The sequence below is a fragment of the Microcebus murinus genome, chromosome 3 (assembly GCF_040939455.1).
Source record: "Microcebus murinus isolate Inina chromosome 3, M.murinus_Inina_mat1.0, whole genome shotgun sequence".
Lineage (NCBI taxonomy): Eukaryota > Metazoa > Chordata > Mammalia > Primates > Cheirogaleidae > Microcebus > Microcebus murinus.
The window spans coordinates 39,673,351-39,690,055 of record NC_134106.1 but is presented as its reverse complement, the minus strand read 5'-3'; the positions used below and the strand labels follow the sequence as shown (position 1 = coordinate 39,690,055).

The following is a 16,705-nucleotide window of genomic DNA, read 5'->3' as shown; positions in this document are numbered from 1 at the left end:
TCTTTCCCCTTTAGAAATAGTATGAGCTAGAAAATGATGAATGCAGTAGTGAAAATAAAACTCTTAAACAAGCACATGGCCTCCAAATGCTTATGATTTTAAAATGACTGTGTATTTCAAAGGGATACCTTGGAAGGCAGAGGGCAGAAAGGGGGGTATGGTAGTTAAAAATCAATATGGCTGTCTCATTTGACTCATTTCAAATAAATAATGTAGAAAACACTGTCCCATCTTATAATGGATGCCCCCATTTTTAAACAGATATTATTGTATTTTTTAATACTACTTATAATCAATATAATTTCATTTTTATATTCTATACAATTTTTCCCAATTATATTTTAAAATATCTTAGATATATGTAAATCAATAGGAAAAGAAGTTCAACTTTAGGAAGAGAATCATTTAATTAATACTGTTTTAGCTTTTGATGATTAAAATGATATCTAACAACCAGGAGAAACACTTTTAAAAATCCATATTTTTAAAAATTCTTAAATTGATACATTTATCATCTGTTTCTATGATTCATTTTGTAATACCACAATGGAAAGTGTGTCTGTGGAGAAGGATGAGCCACTTACACCTATGCTACCCTCTCCCCCCACCACCACTCTTCTCCACAAAAGAACAGAGAAGGCACAACAATGTTATAAAACAAAGTTTATTCTGTAATACTTTATCATAATGAATTGCATCTCTTTGGTAAAAATAAACTTTATAAACATTTTAATAATCAGGGATTAGATACAAAAACTAAACATTTGTAAGTTGTTTTTAATATGAGCAAAGACTGGCAACTGAAAAGTGGTTCACTTGTGACTGGTCATCTACTGGCAGTTATAACTCAAACTCAGGACAATTTTTATGCTACATCAGAAAAGAGGATAAGGAAACAGTTTAATAACAAATTTCTTGAATCAGAAAGCATTCTTATACTTTCACTTAAAAATAAATAGTTATAATGAATTGGCAATTATACATTTTTATACACTATATGATGGCAACATAATACTTTAAAATTAAGCACTTGGTTTAATAAGAAATATACAACAATTTTAAAAATAAGTTTTGATAATGGCACTGGCAGTTAAATGCAAAGAATGTGCTTTAAGAAAAAATGGCAGGGGTAACATTAAAATACTCTAATTTGCCTTTCAATAAATATTTTGACTACATCATTAACATAATGAAGTAAACTTTAAGTCAAAGCTTACATATTTCAAGCTAACAAAAAAACTATAAAATATATGTAAACCAGAAAGCCTCAAAGTTTCTTAAATAAATGCTATGTTCTTCACAAAAAGGTGTTTAGTTACTGTAGTACTTAAGACATTAGTCTTTACAGCTTTGTGAACAGAAGTATTCACATTTATTGATTTAATTGCTGGGAAAGGCCTCCTGGTCTACTACGACACATATATTCCCTCCTTAACACTTTCTCGAGCTTTGCATTTGTGCTAAAGTATATTTAACTGACTATCTAACATGAACCCTTTACAATAATGCCTCAGAAAATAACAAAGAAAAAAATATATACTAAACTTTATTATATACAAATGAATCTAACTTAAGAGAAGTCATGCTGGCTATGAGGACAGGAAAGGCTCAAAGGTGGAAAAAGGGAGTTGATCCACCAACTATTAGCTTTTCCATGAACACAGGTAACCTATTCTCTTTCTCTGAATTTGAAAAGTAAAATAAAACATTAACTAATTAAGTAATATATTGCACAAATAAATTTCAAAAATACATATTCAGGAAACACTGATTCTATTTGGGATATGAAGATCAATTATGCTGAATCAAAACTTTTACTAGGGATCTATTATAAACTGGAATCAGTTGCAACAAAATTGATATTGTTTTGACATAAGGCAAATTATGTTAGCTGAGATCACAGTTTTAAGATATGTGAGAAAATATGTAACGTCTCTGGGGTTTCCAAGTTATTTTTGTTACAGTAAAATTTATTTATAATTGGGAATACAATTTCCAGTCCATAGGACTTGGAATGACTTTCCTTAATTGGGTGGTTATCAGCCATGTTTTTATTTCAACACACCTGAGGAATGAGATCATAATTTCTATGGAAATAATAGTAATAATAGGGGGACCATAATGAAAAAGATTCTTCCCCTTGAAAATAACTGCGTTGGTACATTAGCAAGTGGAAATTGATGCACTAAATTCTGTATAAGAATTAAGTGTAAAGTATTGTGTAAGTTCCCCCTCCTGAGTATGACTTAAACATTTAAATCTCTGAGAGAAGAATATGTGAAGAGGGAGAGAAAAACCAAAGGGCTCAAAGAATTATTACATATATCAAGACAGAATAACTTTGAAGATCCCTGTTAGAGCTGGAAATAACTCTGCCCCTCCTTATCTTAGGTCATTTTCCTGTACTTACCTAATTACCTAATGGACAGTAACAAGGTAGAACATTTGTGGTACAGAATTTCAGTAGAACAATATAAACTGGAACCAGATCACTGAAACACTGTTACTAAGATCTATCCAGAAGACTATGGTAAAGAACTTAATAATATTGTTATTAAAATGTTTTGTATAATCTCTATTATTTATACTGTGGTAAAAGCATTTTTTCTGGTGTTTTATTCACCATCTACAATAAAAGGTGTTAACTTGGTTTAGCCATTTTCTGTAGATATGACATATATGAAGAGGAAAAATTCCAAATACCTCATCCTGCATGCTTAAGAGCTATTTTTCATTATAAAAAATTTAAAAATTACTATTAATATATTTCAACAGCACCAATTCTATTAATGTGGCTATCCAGGTTAAATTAAAATTAACATGGAAACAAGACAGAGAACATCAATACTGTTATCCCTGGCTTATAGTCTTGTCAAGTGAAAAAGATGTTTGTCATTCTCATTTGATATTTTACCCAAATAAAATTTAGAAGTAAAATATAAATATTTGTCTCTTTAAAAAATCCAAGGAAATGCTTTTATAGTCATAGAAACAGCTGAAAGCAGCAAATCAACATCATGAGTTTGACTGTGTATATATATGTGTGTGTGTGTGTGTATGTATGTATATAAGTTATCAGAAAAATGAAAACAAGGTCATTGTCTTATGACATAGAATACAACATGAGATAAGATAAACTTTTGGAAAGTTGCTTCCACCCTTGTAAAAAAAATAAAATGAGTAAGGTTAGTTTATTAGTTATCCCTTATTCTTTCTGAATAATCTAGTCAAACTATACAATTGATATTATGTAAAATTATCTCATACAAGCAGATTTGCTCAAATACTTCATATACCTTAGTCAATGTACTTCTGGAACAGTAATATAAAATCTTTTAGCATGAATTAATAGCACATATAAGTATTACACTGCCTCCTCAAAAGGTTTTGTATAAGACCTAATTTTATGCAGATTTTGAAATCCATGAAGGTATTTTGTCTCTACAGTTTCATTAAATTTTAAAAAATTTAATTTGGTATTCAAATGAATTTAATTCATTCGAAACTTGAAAAAAGTTTTTTTCCTAAATGACCTATCTTTATTTATGATGACATAAGTAATCAGTATTCGAAATGTTTTATTACACTCCATTCCAATTACAAGATTCTCAGAATGCAGTACATTTGGCAAGCAAATGAAAGATTCCCTTATTGCAAAAGCATGTCCACCTGGGTGTTATTCTATAACACACTATGGCTATATTGTTTCATTGGATAACTTCTACTCAACAAAGGCAGCTAGTGGCCAAAACTTGAACAATGTCTGCAAAGCACTTTGGGAAAGAACAATGGTCCCAATAAATGCTACGCAGTATCTGTGAAGTAAAAACATTTCAAAGATACCATTGTAATAGGAATTGGGAGTGTTCTCAGATGAAATCATACCACAAAATTGCCTTTTCTAAATCTTAGAACTATTTGTATTCTCTACCTATGTAACCAAAAGGAACTTTCTAGACATCCAGAATCTTTTCCAATTTATATTTGACTTTGCTCATGCCACAACAAAAAATAAAAATAAAAATTAAGACAAAATAAAAAATCAAAATCTTATCCTACTGTATTGTGTGTCAGAAGAGAAGTATATGAAAAAGACATCAGCAAAATTTATCGCAAGATCAGTAACTATAGTTAATTACAGATTGGAAAAGAAATTTAAAAAGTTACAGAATTGCCAAATCTTACATTTTCACATATTAACAGAAGAAAAGATTTTTCCTACAAGTTTAAGACAGAGGCTGGGAATTTTCTTATATAAAAATTTCCAAATCTTAGAGACACTTATCACAAAAATTATGCTTTTAGGACTTCACATCATGTATTTATGATCGGGCATGATCCTAACAGCAATTGTTTAATAAAAATTTTAAAAAACAAAAACCAAAAATGTTTTGAAAGAAACAAGTAATTAGTACCCGTCCCCCACCCTAAAACTAAACAAGTCCATTATGGCTTTGATATCCCTTGTAAAGAATTAAGTAAAAGAGTATTGCCACACTTTAAAATAATTTCACGCTAATAAGTGTATCTATTTTTTCCGTTGCTTTTGATTTTGTGTCTTTGCAGTACTTATTAGGGAACCTAGACATGTACGAATTCCAGCAAGGTGGAGCAGAGATCCAGCTGCCTCTTTGAGCTCCTCATCAATTTCTTGACATGACTGTTTTCGCATCTTTTTGCCTGACTGCCCTTTTCCAGAGGTATCTGCACAAGCCTGTGATGCATAGCCACTGTCTCCAAGAGGATCATCTTCGTAATCACCATCTGTATCTTCTTCACTATGAAATCCTTCACTGCCATCACTTCCCACATGGCTACTCTTTGGGATAAATTCATATACCTCATCCACAGAAGACAGGGAAGAAACGCTAGACCTGGATGCACAACGCTGTGCTGCCATGCTACTGGCACTGTAATTGTGATCTTCTTTTGGATCAATGCTGGTGGCTAAAGAATCACTCTCTTGTAATCGTATAGCACTGGGATGATTAAAAGCATTGCCATAACTTCTCTTTTTTTGCAATGCTGTTTTAAGAGGAAGAGGCTTCTCACCTGTGGAAAATAAAACTTTCATCAATAGGTGAAATGCATTTGATTGCAAAAACAGACCATTTAAAGCTACTCTATTACTCCTGAGCAGTGTTTTATATTAGTAATGTTTTGTAGATTTTTTACTTTTTTGCCCAGATCTTATCATTCTGCAGGCATTAATCTGAAACATTTAAAAACCATTTAACAATATGTCTTGACTTTTCTTTCTTTCTTTTTTTTTTTCATTTTTTGAGACAGAGTCTCACTTTGTTGCCCATGCTAGAGTGAGTGCCATGGCGTCAGCCTAGCTCACAGCAACCTCAAACTCCTGGGCTCAAGCGATCCTATTGCCTCAGCCTCCTGAGTAGCTGGGACTACAGGCATGCGCCACCATGCTCGGCTGATTTTTTCTATATATATTAGTTGGCCAATTACTTTCTTTCTATTTCTAGTAGAGACAGGGTCTCGCTCTTGCTCAGGCTGGTTTCGAACTTCTGACCTTGAGTAATTCGCCCGCCTCAGCTTCCCAGAGTGCTAAGATTACAGGCATGAGCCACTGCGCCCCACCTATGTCTTGACTTTTCCATGGAACATATAACTATTTTGAACTGCTTATGCAGTATTGTCTCAATATGTTTTAGCCACTTAGCTAACCATTTCCTTGTTGATATTTAGGTATTTCCCAGTTTTTCACTAGTACAAATAATGCCTCAATGAAAATCCTAGATGCCTTTTCTCAAACATAAGCAAATAATTTTCTAAGAGAGATACGAGAAAATAGCATTGCTAAGGGAAATATGTATAACTGGTATTCCCAAGTCGCCCTCCAAAATGGTTGCACTAATTTACACCCAATACTGTATGACAAAACCTATTCCCACACTGAACATCTAGTATCAATCATTTTAATTTTTGCTAATTTCATGGATAAAAATTATTTATCAATATTGTTTCATTTTGTATTTCCCCAATGTCACATATTTTAACATGTGTATTGTCCATATATATTTCCTCTTCTGAAATCTACCTATTCATATATTTCTGACTTTTCTGTTTCCTTTGTTATATATGATAAAAACAAAACAAAACATGTTCTCAGTATTTTATGTTACTTTTCTTACAGAGATACCTTTTGTTGTCAGAACTGTAAAAATCTGATGTTTTATTAAATTTACCCATCTTTTCCTTTATGGATTTTTCATTTTGTATCTTAAAAATAGCTTTTCCTATTCTAAAGTTATAAATATGCCTTCATATATATATTTTCTTATTTATAGCTTTCATTTTACTTTTAGCTCTTTAAACTTATTTTCTTACTATGTCATTTTTTCCTCCATTTCTTGGTTAATGTACAAAAATCTGTCACAACATTAATTTCAATCTCTCAACTGCTCATTTATAAATGAAAAAATAATAAAACAGAAACTAAGTTATTCAGATTAAAACACAATTTGGTTGGAAAGAAGTAATTTTGCCTGTAACACTTAGACATTTTATATTCTAAATTAAATATGAAGAGACATTCACAAAAATGTATTTTAAAAAGGAAAGCATGATTGCTTACATTCTAAAATTCCTTGTTCTATAGAAGTTTTTAAAAGCATCATTGCAGTGGCAGCATCAATATCAGATTCTGAAAAGGGAAAAAGGTGGTAATATTAATATTCTTTATAAAAGAGAGGCTATTTTAAGTATTTTCATGCACCCAAAGATAACATCATTGTTAAGATTTGGTGTATATCCTTCTACTTTAAAAAGAAAGCATAAACATATATTAAATAAAAATGGGATGTTATTATACATATTATTTTACAATCCTCTTTTCTCTTAAAATTATGGAGCAGTTTTATGAACAGTATTGTATAATAAAGAACGGAAAGATACTAGAGATAATGAAAGTTCTCTTTAATTATTCATAAAGAAAATGAAACAGACTAAATTTGCTAAGAATGTATGGCATTACTACTTTTTGGCATTTTTACCTTCGATAATTCTTTTTTTTTTTTTTTTTTTTTTGAGACAGAGTCTTACTTTGTTGCCCAGACTAGAGTGCCATGGTGTCAGCCTAGCTCACAGCAACCTCAAACTCCTGGGCTCAGGCGATCCTTCTGCCTCAGCCTCCCAAGTAGCTGGGACTACAGGCATGCGCCACCATGCCCAGCTAATTTTTTTGTATATATTTTTAGTTGGCCAATTAATTTGTTTCTATTTTTAGTAGAGACCAGGTCTCGCTCTTGCTCAGGCTGGTTTCGAACTCCTGACCTTGAACGATCCTCCCACCTCAGAGTGCTAGGATTACAGGCGTGAGCCACCGTGCCAGGCCCCTTCAATAATTCTTTACTTATGCATATCTGCAGGTATGAAGTATTGTACTGCATTAATTACATGCTAGTTGGAGGAGATTAAAAAATATATAATTGGTCTACGTCATATGAATCTAGGTCTATGAATGGTAAATGAGTAATTATTGCAGAAACAAAAATATTAGTAATGTTTTTAGTCATAATTATACACAAGATGACAAGTACTATAGATTTAGCTACGATTCATGAGGTCAAACATAATTATGGATATTTCATTAAAAAATGGTCTTTAGAAGGCTGGTAAAATTGCAGGTTTTACTACAGATACAGTCATTGTTCTCATATCTACTTATATCCTACCACTATAAGTTCTTCTCCATCTTGGTGATGCTGGATTAGCCTAAGTAACTAATTGAAGAAAAGTTAAAATGGTGTAATCTAAAGTATAAGGGAAAAGTTACAAAATGTTTCTAAATTTTAGCTTATAAAGGACAAATTTAACCTGGACAACTAAAAATATATAGAAAAAATTAGCCGGGTATGGTGGAGCATGCCTGTAATCCCAGCTATTGGGGAGGCTGAGGCAGTAGGATTGCTTGAGCCCAGGAGTTTGAGGTTGCTGTGGAACTAGGCCAGCCACAGTACTCTAGCCCAGGCAACAGAGCAAGACTCTGTCTCAAAAAAAAAAAAAAAAAATCATTAGACTCAGATATGAAGCTTCCCATCCATATTGTAAAATTATAAATTTTTATTATCATGAAATTTTCCAATTTACTTGCAATACCTAATTATAAAGTTATGGTAGATAATAAAGCCATGATGATATTGACTCGTTTTCTCCCCAATTAGACCATAAACTCAATATAGTTAACAACAACATTAACAGGTTTAAGTAAATCAGAAGAAGGCTGCTATGAGATAGCACACAATACTATACCTCTCTTCCCTCAAATAAAATGTGACCTTCTGAAACACAGTGTCTACATTAATGTTGTCCCAATTAGACTATCAGCTTCTTTAGGGTAGGAACTATGTCTTACCTTCTGTGTTATCATAATGTCTGGAACAATAATAGGCCCTTAATAAATATGAAAAGACTGAGTATATTACAAACTTGTGCCCCCCCTTTCTTTAAACTATCACCAAATTAATAACATTGAGTACTGTCAATAAGTACGACATGTTCAAAATACTTATTAACTCATCTAAACCTTACAACTTTATGATATGACTACTATTAATATTTCCATTTTAAAGGTGAAAAAACAGATAAAGAGGGGTCCCTAGAAATGGAGGAGGGATTTGAATCTTAGCAGTCTATCTCCAGAGCCCAGGCCTTCAGTTATTACTCTATTATCATCCCTTAATACTTAACAAAGCATCCATGATTAGGGTGGGAAATTTTGCAGGAAATTACAGAATGTATTAGAAATTCTCTATTCTAGTATTCATTCAATAAACTGAGTGTCCTATCATGTGCCCGACATCATGACAAAATCCCTAACTGTTCATCAGAACACAAAGAAGTAATGGTATGTCAGTGATAAGCACTAGGGAGGAAAATAAAAGGGAAGGCACCGGGCGTGGTGGCTCACACCTATAATCCTAGCACTCTGGGAGGCCGAGGGAGGAGGATCGCTTAAGGTCAGGAGTTCGAAACCAGCCTGAGCAAGAGCGAGACCCGGTCTCTATAAAAACAGAAACAAATTAATTGGCCAACTAAAAATATATACAAAAAAAATTGTAGCTGGGGCATGGTGGCACATGCCTGTAGTCCCAGCTACTCGAGAAGCTGAGGCAGAAGGATCGCTTGAGCCCAGGAATTTGAGGTTGCTTCGAGCTAGGCTGACGCCATGGCTCTCTAGTCTGGGCAACAGAGTGAGACTCTGTTTCAAAAAAAATAAATTAATTAATTAATATTAAAAAATAAAAGGGAAGGAAGATAGAGAGTGTTGGGGAAGGTGGTTGCAGTTTTAAATATAGAGGTCAGGGAGGGCCTCAAGAAGAAAGTTACAGTTGGACAAGGTCCTCAGGGAGGTGAAAGAATGATACCTGAGGGAAAAGCATTTGGGGCAGAAAGAACATAAGTATAAGGTATTTGAATCAATGATGTCCCACATGTCATAGCTAAGAGGCTATAAAAACAAAGACCTCTCCAGTTTCTGTCTTTTAGAATGAGACCTGAGACAATTTGACAGGGCTCAGTATTTTGAAATGTCTTAAAGAAAAAGGTACAGCTGCTAGCCCATATTGTGTCTCTGTGTGAATTGGAAAAAAGGCAACTGTTCCTCCAGGTGAATGCTTCCCTATTCAAGGCACACAGCTAGAAGAATGGAGTGTGGGCTGATTTCAGATCCCACTCCCTGCCTCAGCCAGGTGTCCTTGCACAGGGCACAACTTGCCCAGGAGTATGCAAAAGCTGTGACAGTGACATTCCTGCTCCATGAAATAATTCTTCTTTTAATGAAAGTGGATCTATCTTGTTTCCAGTTTATAAATTTCATAAGAAGGGGAGGTAGTGGCAAAGGAGAAAATCGAACATGGAAATGCATTATAATGAGGAACAAATTACAGGAAATTAATCTTATAAATGAAGCACCTATAAAATCTTGTTATTATAAAAGTAGTATATCTCTAACTTGACTTCTTATAACAAACTTCCATTATAATTCAAGGAACATATTTCTGAAACATAACATATAAAACTGAGAAGAGGCTTATCCTGATAACCATAAGAAAGTTACATGAACATCATTTTTTTCTTGGTTTCTAAATTTTTTAAAGTGATAACAAGATTAGGTACTGTTTCTTTAACAGCAGAATTATAGGAAAAATGCTCCTTAAATAGATTTCTTAGATAGAAATTTCGTAGATAATTATAGCCAAATTAATTTGAACTCTCCTATATGAAATTAACTTTGTGAAACAAATACTTCTTTGCAAAAGAGTTTTACCTATATATGATGTGTTAAAAACATTTATAAGTATGCTTCCTGAAATGCCTTGCCAATTAATTCAGGAAAAAAGTTTAACAGCAAAAATAAGCAATAGAGAAATTACCCAAAACACTATTGTAATCAAGAACACCTGATTATCAACGATTTGTTCAAGGTACAATCTTCAACTTCTTGGAACACAAGCAAAAAATTCTCTGGGTAGGGTAGAATTTACAAACAATTTTTGTTTATAACACCCAATCCGTTCTGGTATTAAATTTAAACTGAAGACTCATTTGTTTACTGTCACATTCGAAACCACTTCATAATGTTATTTTTTCATAGACAAAGCACTTTCTGCTATGTTTTTTTTGTTTTGTTTTGTTTTGAGACAGAGTCTCACTTTGTTATCCAGGCTAAAGTGCCGAGGCGTCAGCTTAGCTCATAGCAACCTCAATCTCCTGGGCTTAAGCAATCCTACTGCCTCAGCCTCCCGAGTAGCTGGGACTATAGGGCACACGCCACCATGCCCAGCTAATTTTTTGTATATGTATTTTTAGTTGGTCAATTAATTTCTTTCTATTTTTAGTAGAGACGGGGTCTCACTCTTGCTCAAGCTGGTCTCAAACTCCTGAGCTCAAACGATCCTCCTGCCTCGATCTCCCAGAGTGCTAGGATTACAGGCATGAGCCACTGTGCCTGGCCACTTTCTGCTATTGTAAAAGTATCTCTTTTAAAAACAACATTATTAGCTATATTATCTAACATATCCTTACCAGTTCATAACAAACCAAAATGTGGTAGTTCAAAGCATGCTACTGATTTTCTAACTGGTTCAAATCAAGCTGTGCCTAAATTGTTAATTTGTGCCTCCTGGTTTCTATTTTCTTAGCCTTGAATGCTGGGAGATTATTAATAATTATTGGGAAAAAATCTAAAGACAATGGTTTTAGCCATGTGAAAGTGAGGGTCATAAGACAAATATGTTTCTGTTGTCTGATTCTCAGTCCATTTGCTTAAGGAATGATATGAGAACTGTAGAAGCAGAATTTAAATGGTATAAATCTCAGTATCTAACTATAAAAGGATTTATTACCTCTATCAAAACATACACATTTATAGAGCTTTCAAATGGAGAAGCTGTCTCTTGTCATTCTTTAAAGTAGGAGAGCAATTTCAATATTTGAAGCTGTCTGGACCACTGGTTTACTTTCACTTGAAAAAGATACAAATTATGCTAATTTGCAGCCTTAAATTTGAACTTAGATTTATACTTAGCCCGTAACATCACCATCAACTGCCTAAATTTTAGTATACCAAGTGTTTCAGTATAAATACTAAAATTTGCTAACTGGAATGTGAGTTCCATTTTTTGTCTGCTTTGTTCATTGATGTACCCCTGGTGCCTAAAACAGTCCCTAGCACAGCTCAGTAATATTTTTAAACAGATGAATTTATTGCAAACCAACACAAAACCAAAATATTGACCAAAAAAAAAAAAAAAAGATTTATTTTGCTATCTAAGTATGAGAGCCCTGTATTTCCTGAAATGATGCTGTATCCTAGATACACATAAAATTAGTCATCTTAAGTTAAGCAAGACAGACAACTATACTTTAAATAAACTGCTGCAGCTGTTTTGGCTGATAGCAGTTTTTGAAATTTCTAAGCCTAACCTCTCTGTCCTATTAATCTTGTATGTCTAAAGGTAGCTCTAATGTAATGATTAGTTAAGATGATTCTATGAAGTGTTAGATGCATATATAAGCTTTAATACTGGAGCTCAACAATAATACCTAAGGTGAGCTTTATAAAACATAAAGCTCTTCAGAAGCTCCCCTAGTGCCTCTTATCTGTTAGGAGTGCAGGCTCTGAAATTAGAATTTCTGAATCTGAATCCTTCTATGCCACTTATAACCTTGAGAAAATTATTTAATCTCTTCAAACTTCAGTTTCCTTATTTGTAAAAGAGGGGTATCGATAACTCAAAGCGAGATTGTGGGTGGGGGAAAGAAAAGATAACTCGAAGACTCAAAGGGTTGTTGTAAGGATTAAATGAAATAATGTATGCAAAGCAGCATAGTAACCAACTCAATGCTTACTAATGTTAGAGGAAGAAGTTCAAAGTCTTTATATGCTAAATAAGCTCTCCTAAAACTGCTTCATTTGCCTTGCTCACATCTACCCGGTCCTCTTCTATACCCCTATGCTTCTCTCGTACCATCAACTTGCCAGACAGACTCCCAGGAACTACCAGACACCTTTCTCTATTGCTACAATTTCCTGTCAGGTCTCCCTGTCTCCACCAAACCTGTACTATCAGAGGCTAAGTATCTCCCCAACTTTTGAGGCCCAGCTCAACCATCACATTTTCTTCTCCAAGAAGCCTTTCCTGCCTTACCTCTAAGCCCTACCTTTTTTCTCAGTGTACTCTGCATAGTTCTAGTTAACCTTCTTCAATTAAACTATATGTTTCCTGACAGCAGGGCCTGGCTCTCTCAGGTACCTACTACATGCCTGGCACAATATAGAAGGCTCAATAGTAATTACTTATGGCGACGTTTAATCCACTTGGTGTTTTTCAAACTTCTCTTTAGAAATAATTGTTAACAGAGAAGAAAGAGCAAATTTCCTCAGAAGTCTAGGAATATACCCTAAAGCAACTAGATTCAAACATACATTTTTTTTTTTTTTTTTTTTTTGAGACAGAGTCTCACTCTCTTGCCTGGGCTAGAGTGCCATGATGTCAGCCTAGCTCACAGCAACCGCAAACTCCTGGGCTCAAGTGATCCTCCTGCCTCAGCCTCCCGAGTAGTTGGAAATACAGGCATGTGCCACCATGCCTGGCTAATTTTTTCTATTTTTAGTAGAGACTGGGTCTCGCTGTTGCTCACACTGGTCTTCAACTCCTGAGCTCACGCAATCCTCCGGCCTCGGCCTCCCAGAGTGCTAGGATTACAGGCGTGAGCCACAGTGTCTGGTCGAAATACACATTTTCTTAAATTTTTGTGAGGTCATATTTTTTTTCCTTAAAACTCAAGAGAATTTTGTATTTTATTCCAGGACATACCTGTATTTGTTTTAACCTAGAGTACCAAGCACCTTCCCCACCAAGTTAATTATTACTATGAGAATAGACCTAGTAATGAGTACAAGAAGGGAGGTAAGTAAGGTGTTGCCAGCACTGGAGAGATGATGCATAATATGTGTAAGTCATCAGATGAGGCAGAAGTACCTATGTTCCTGTTATGCAAAACGATGGCTAAAACTAGGAGAAATGTGGAAGTGTCTGCTCCCCAAAAGCAGCAGCAGAATTTGGATGGAATGGAACAACAAGAAGAGATTTTATTTATTTTTTAAAAAAATATTTTTAATTTATTTTCACTTAAAAAATTTATTTTCTCTAACCTGCTTCAGAGTAAGAAGAGATTTTAAATAAACCCTCTGAATTCACAAATAATTATTCTTAAAATGTGTAAAGACCCTCTTAGAGAAGAAGGGTCAGAATTTACTGAGGCAATGAAAAGATAAAGGAGTTTCAGCAAGGCCTAAATGTAAAGAGAAACCACAATTACCCATGCAGGTAAGAAGAACATGGATACTTGCCCTATGTTAGAACATTATTTGGATAGAACATTAAGTGGATAGATTCTCTATCCACTTAACTTCTTTGCAGAGTTTTCTAAAGCTTTTTCACACTCTTTCCCTTTATTTTTACAGACACCAGCACACTGCTTCTGAGGCTCAGCTTAGAGTGGTTCCAAAGACCCAAAATGTTTCTGATACATGGAAAGGCTTTAGTCTGAAAATTTCTATTTTTAAAATCATAGAAATATCTCTAAGCTCCAAAGCAACAATGCTAGAAAAACTTATTTTAACACACCACTAATCTATAATACTAACTATTGAGAAGAAAAAGACCAGTGAATTCAGAATTTTGATGCTTTAAAAAAATCAACTTATGACCTTTTAAAAATTCTTCACACTTAAATAACCTATAAAAGAATTATTCTGAACTATATTCTAATTCAGGGAATGGCAAACTTTTTTAGTATAGGGTCAGAAAGTAAATATTTTAGGCTTTGCACACTAAGAGAAAAAAATCAGATATTAATACATAGGTCTCTGTTGCAACTACTTAACTCTGTTTTAGTGAATTTTCATTATGTCTTGAAATATTACCATTTTTATTTTTTCCCCAGCCATTTTACAAATGTAAAACTATCCTTTGCTTACCAGTTACCCTAAAACAGATGGCAGGCTAAAAAGGGCCATGGGCCCTCCTATTCTAGTCTAAGATAAACTTGAAGAGATAACTTCACTGATGATATTACTAAGAAATTAAACCCTACTTTCAAGGAAAAATACATATAAAAGTAAATGGAAAAGAGATATAAAACTGTATACACGGTGAGTCTAGTATTTGGAGAAAAAGTGTGTGTATATATGTGGCTGTGCATATTTATACAGGTATATATAGATGCATGCAAATGTATCTATTTACCTGTATGTCATAAAAAAGCACAAAACGGGCCGGGCGCTGTGGCTCACGCCTGTAATCCTAGCTCTTGGGAGGCCGAGGCGGGCGGATTGCTCAAGGTCAGGAGTTCAAAACCAGCCTGAGCAAGAGCGAGACCCTGTCTCTACTATAAATAGAAAGAAATCAATTGGCCAACTGATATATATATATAAAAAAAAAAAAAATTAGCCGGGCATGGTGGCGCATGCCTGTAGTCCCAGCTACTTGGGAGGCTGAGGCAGAAGGATCACTCGAGCCCAGGAGTTTGAGGTTGCTGTGAGCTAGGCTGACGCCACGGCACTCACTCTAGCCTGGACAACAAAGCGAGACTCTGTCTCAAAAAAAAAAAAAAAAAAAAAAAAAAAGCACAAAACGTATATCAAAATGTTACCAATAAAGGGTAACGTTTACTTCTCTTCTATAAATGTTTATATTGCCCAAATATTCTAATTAACATATAATACTTTTATAATTGGAAAAATTTAAACAAAAAAATCCTCAATTTTGACCTGAATTCTTGCGATTTAAAATACAGTCATGGATTGCTTAATGCTGGGTATACATTCTGAGAAAAGTGCTCTTAGGCAATTTTGTCAATGTGGGAACATCATAGAGTGTACCTTCACAAACCTAGACAGTATAGCCTACTATACACCTAGGCTATATGGTGTGGCCTTTTGCTCCTAGACTACAAACTTGTGTAAGCACATGGCTGTATTGAATACTGTAGGCAATTATAACACAGTGCTAAGTATTTATGTATCTAAACATAGAAACAGTACAGTAAAAATACGGTATAAAAAATGGTACACTTGTATAGGGCACTTAACATGAATGGAACCTATAGGACTGGAAGCTCCTCTGAGTGAGTCAGTGAGTGAGTGAGTGGTAAGTGAGTGTGAAGGCCTAGAACATTACTGTATACTCTTGTCTATTTTATAAACACTGTACACTTAGGTGACACTAAATTTGTAAAAAAAAATTATTTCTGCAATAATAAATTCTGCTTACTATAACCTTTTTACTTTATAAACTTTTCAATTTTAAAAAAATTGTGGGCTGGTCATGGTGGCTCACGCCTGTAATCCTAGCACTCTGGGAGGCTGAGAAGGGTGGATTGCTCGAGGTCAGGAGTTCGAACCCAGCATGAGCAAGTGAGACCCCGTCTCTACTATAAATAGAAAGAAATTAATTGGCTAACTAATATATATAGAAAAAATTAACCAGGTATGGTGGCGCATGCCTGTAGTCCCAGCTACTCGGGAGGCTGAGGCAGGAGGATTGCTTGAGCCCAGGAGTTTGAGGTTGCTGTGAGCTAGGCTGACACCACAGCACTCACTCTAGCCTGGGCAAGAAAGTGAGACTCTGTCTCAAAAAAAAAAAAAAAAAAAAAAAAAAAAAAATTTTTTTTTACTTATAATAGTACTAAGCTTAAAACACACACTCATTATATGGCTGTACAAAAATATTTTCTTTCTTTCTGTCTTCTACCTCTACAACTTGTTCCACTGGAAGGTCTTCAGGGACAATAACATGCATGGAGCTGTCATCTCCTATGATAACAATGCCTTCATCTGGAATACCTCCTGAAGCACCCTGCTTGAGGCAGTTATACAGTTAACTCTTACTTTAATAAGTACGAGTACATTCTAAAAAAGCAGTGAAAAGTAAACACATAAACCAGCAACATAGTCTTTCATTATTATTGTGTATTATGTACTGTACATAACTGTATATGCTATACTTTTTTTTTTTGGAGACAGAGTCTCGCTTTGTTGTCCAGGCTAGAGTGAGTGCCATGGCGTCAGCCTAGCTCACAGCAACCTCAAACTCCTGGGCTCGAGTGATCCTTCTGCCTCAGCCTCCCGGGTAGCTGGGACTACAGGCATGCGCCACCATGCCCGGCTAATTTTTTA

At 34.5% G+C, this 16,705-nt stretch overlaps 1 protein-coding gene across 2 annotated transcripts in view; it reads right to left on the bottom strand.

Moving 5' to 3' along the window:
• Nucleotides 1-650: 650 nt before the first annotated feature.
• The window catches only part of FOXN2 (forkhead box N2), a 66,231-nt gene continuing 50,176 nt past the window's right edge, over nucleotides 651-16,705 (bottom strand). For both annotated transcript variants that reach the window (XM_012755478.2, XM_012755488.3), the window contains exons 5-6: nucleotides 6,596-6,664; nucleotides 651-5,052 (exon numbers count right to left, since the gene is read on the bottom strand). In XM_012755478.2, coding sequence (XP_012610932.1) covers nucleotides 4,529-5,052; nucleotides 6,596-6,664 — 593 coding nt within the window. In that variant the 3' untranslated portion in view covers nucleotides 651-4,528. The remainder of the gene's footprint in view (nucleotides 5,053-6,595; nucleotides 6,665-16,705) is intronic.